Genomic DNA, 1,215 nt, shown 5'->3' with positions numbered 1-1,215 from the left:
GTATACTCAAGGATGTGGTAGTATACACAAGGATGTGGTAGTATAATCAAGGATGTTGTAGTAAACACAAGGTGGCCTTTAAGGGGTACCACAGCATCAATTATAATCAGGAAGAAGAGTTCCACACAGAATTGTTTTGACCTGGAGTAACCTCCCTTCTTCCTAAAGGATGAAGCAACCAAAAGGATTTTTTATTGACTTAGAGTAACTTCCCCTGTCAAATTTTTCATAGGCTTGGAGGCCCAAAAATTGACACTTAATTTCTACACTACACATTTTGATTTCCTAGCTGGCAAGATTGATAATGGATAAGATTAACAACAGTATAATTCTGTAAAATGCATGCCATCACAACAAATGATTTTTATGGAACACTTCTTTTGAAAAGGACTTGAACATTTTTTACAATCACGGTAATAATATAATTTAACTTGCTGGTACCCTTTACCTCCATATAATATCTGATAACAAATTTATCTTTTTTCCCTCATGCCTGTATCAGTGAAATAGCTGTTATCAAGTGTTGAAACACAGACTGGAAGATGAACAAGGCCCTACCATATCTTTACAGTAAGACGGGCATATAACAATAAGTTCATACAACAAAGACAAATAAAATATTTACACATAGTTTTCCTCTGCCAGGTAAATTCCATTTTTCTCGCGAACAGCCTGCAGGTCTCTCCTGAGTCTCTCGATCTCCTCTGTGTATTCCTGTAATAGACATACCCTGTAAGATGTTGTGTTAAGTTTGTTAGTGTTGTTTGTGGTATTTCACAACCACTATAGGTTTTCTCCCTCCCAACTTAACGGATAAACCTGTTAGGTGTTGGTAAACATTTTTGGTTACCTACTAGTGGGTAACACTCTGAATCATATTTCATTGGTAAATCTTGTGTGTTTTTAAACAATTTGAAAATTAAGTGAGTTAAATAAACAAGTCAACAAACCATCACTGGTTGGAGAACCTCTATTTATAAATAGTAAAAAAAAATACTGGAATAAAAAGACACTACTAGAGAAAAATAAAAGTTATTGGTCCTTATGGGAGGAGACAATCTACAGTCATTTCTGGTTTACACTAGGCAGTGGGTAGATATTACTGTTTATGGTTTCCACTGGGCAGTGGGTAGATATTACTGTTTATGGTTTACACTGGGCAGTGGGTAGATATTACTGTTTATGGTTTACACTGGGCAGTGGGTAGATATTACT

General features: G+C 35.6%; 1 protein-coding gene across 1 annotated transcript in view; it reads right to left on the bottom strand.

The window, feature by feature from the left end:
- Window positions 1-625: 625 nt before the first annotated feature.
- LOC110448475 (kinesin-like protein KIF11) overlaps window positions 626-1,215 on the bottom strand; it is a gene marked incomplete at its 3' end in the record, with an annotated part of 27,627 nt that continues 27,037 nt past the window's right edge. Inside the window, exon 10 of the mRNA XM_021494736.1 lies at window positions 626-714. Coding sequence (XP_021350411.1) covers window positions 626-714 — 89 coding nt within the window. The remainder of the gene's footprint in view (window positions 715-1,215) is intronic.

The sequence above is a fragment of the Mizuhopecten yessoensis genome, unplaced genomic scaffold, assembly GCF_002113885.1.
Source record: "Mizuhopecten yessoensis strain PY_sf001 unplaced genomic scaffold, ASM211388v2 scaffold4039, whole genome shotgun sequence".
NCBI lineage: Eukaryota > Metazoa > Mollusca > Bivalvia > Pectinida > Pectinidae > Mizuhopecten > Mizuhopecten yessoensis.
Note: the sequence above shows the minus strand (reverse complement) of the source record. Positions and strands in the feature narration are given on the sequence as shown.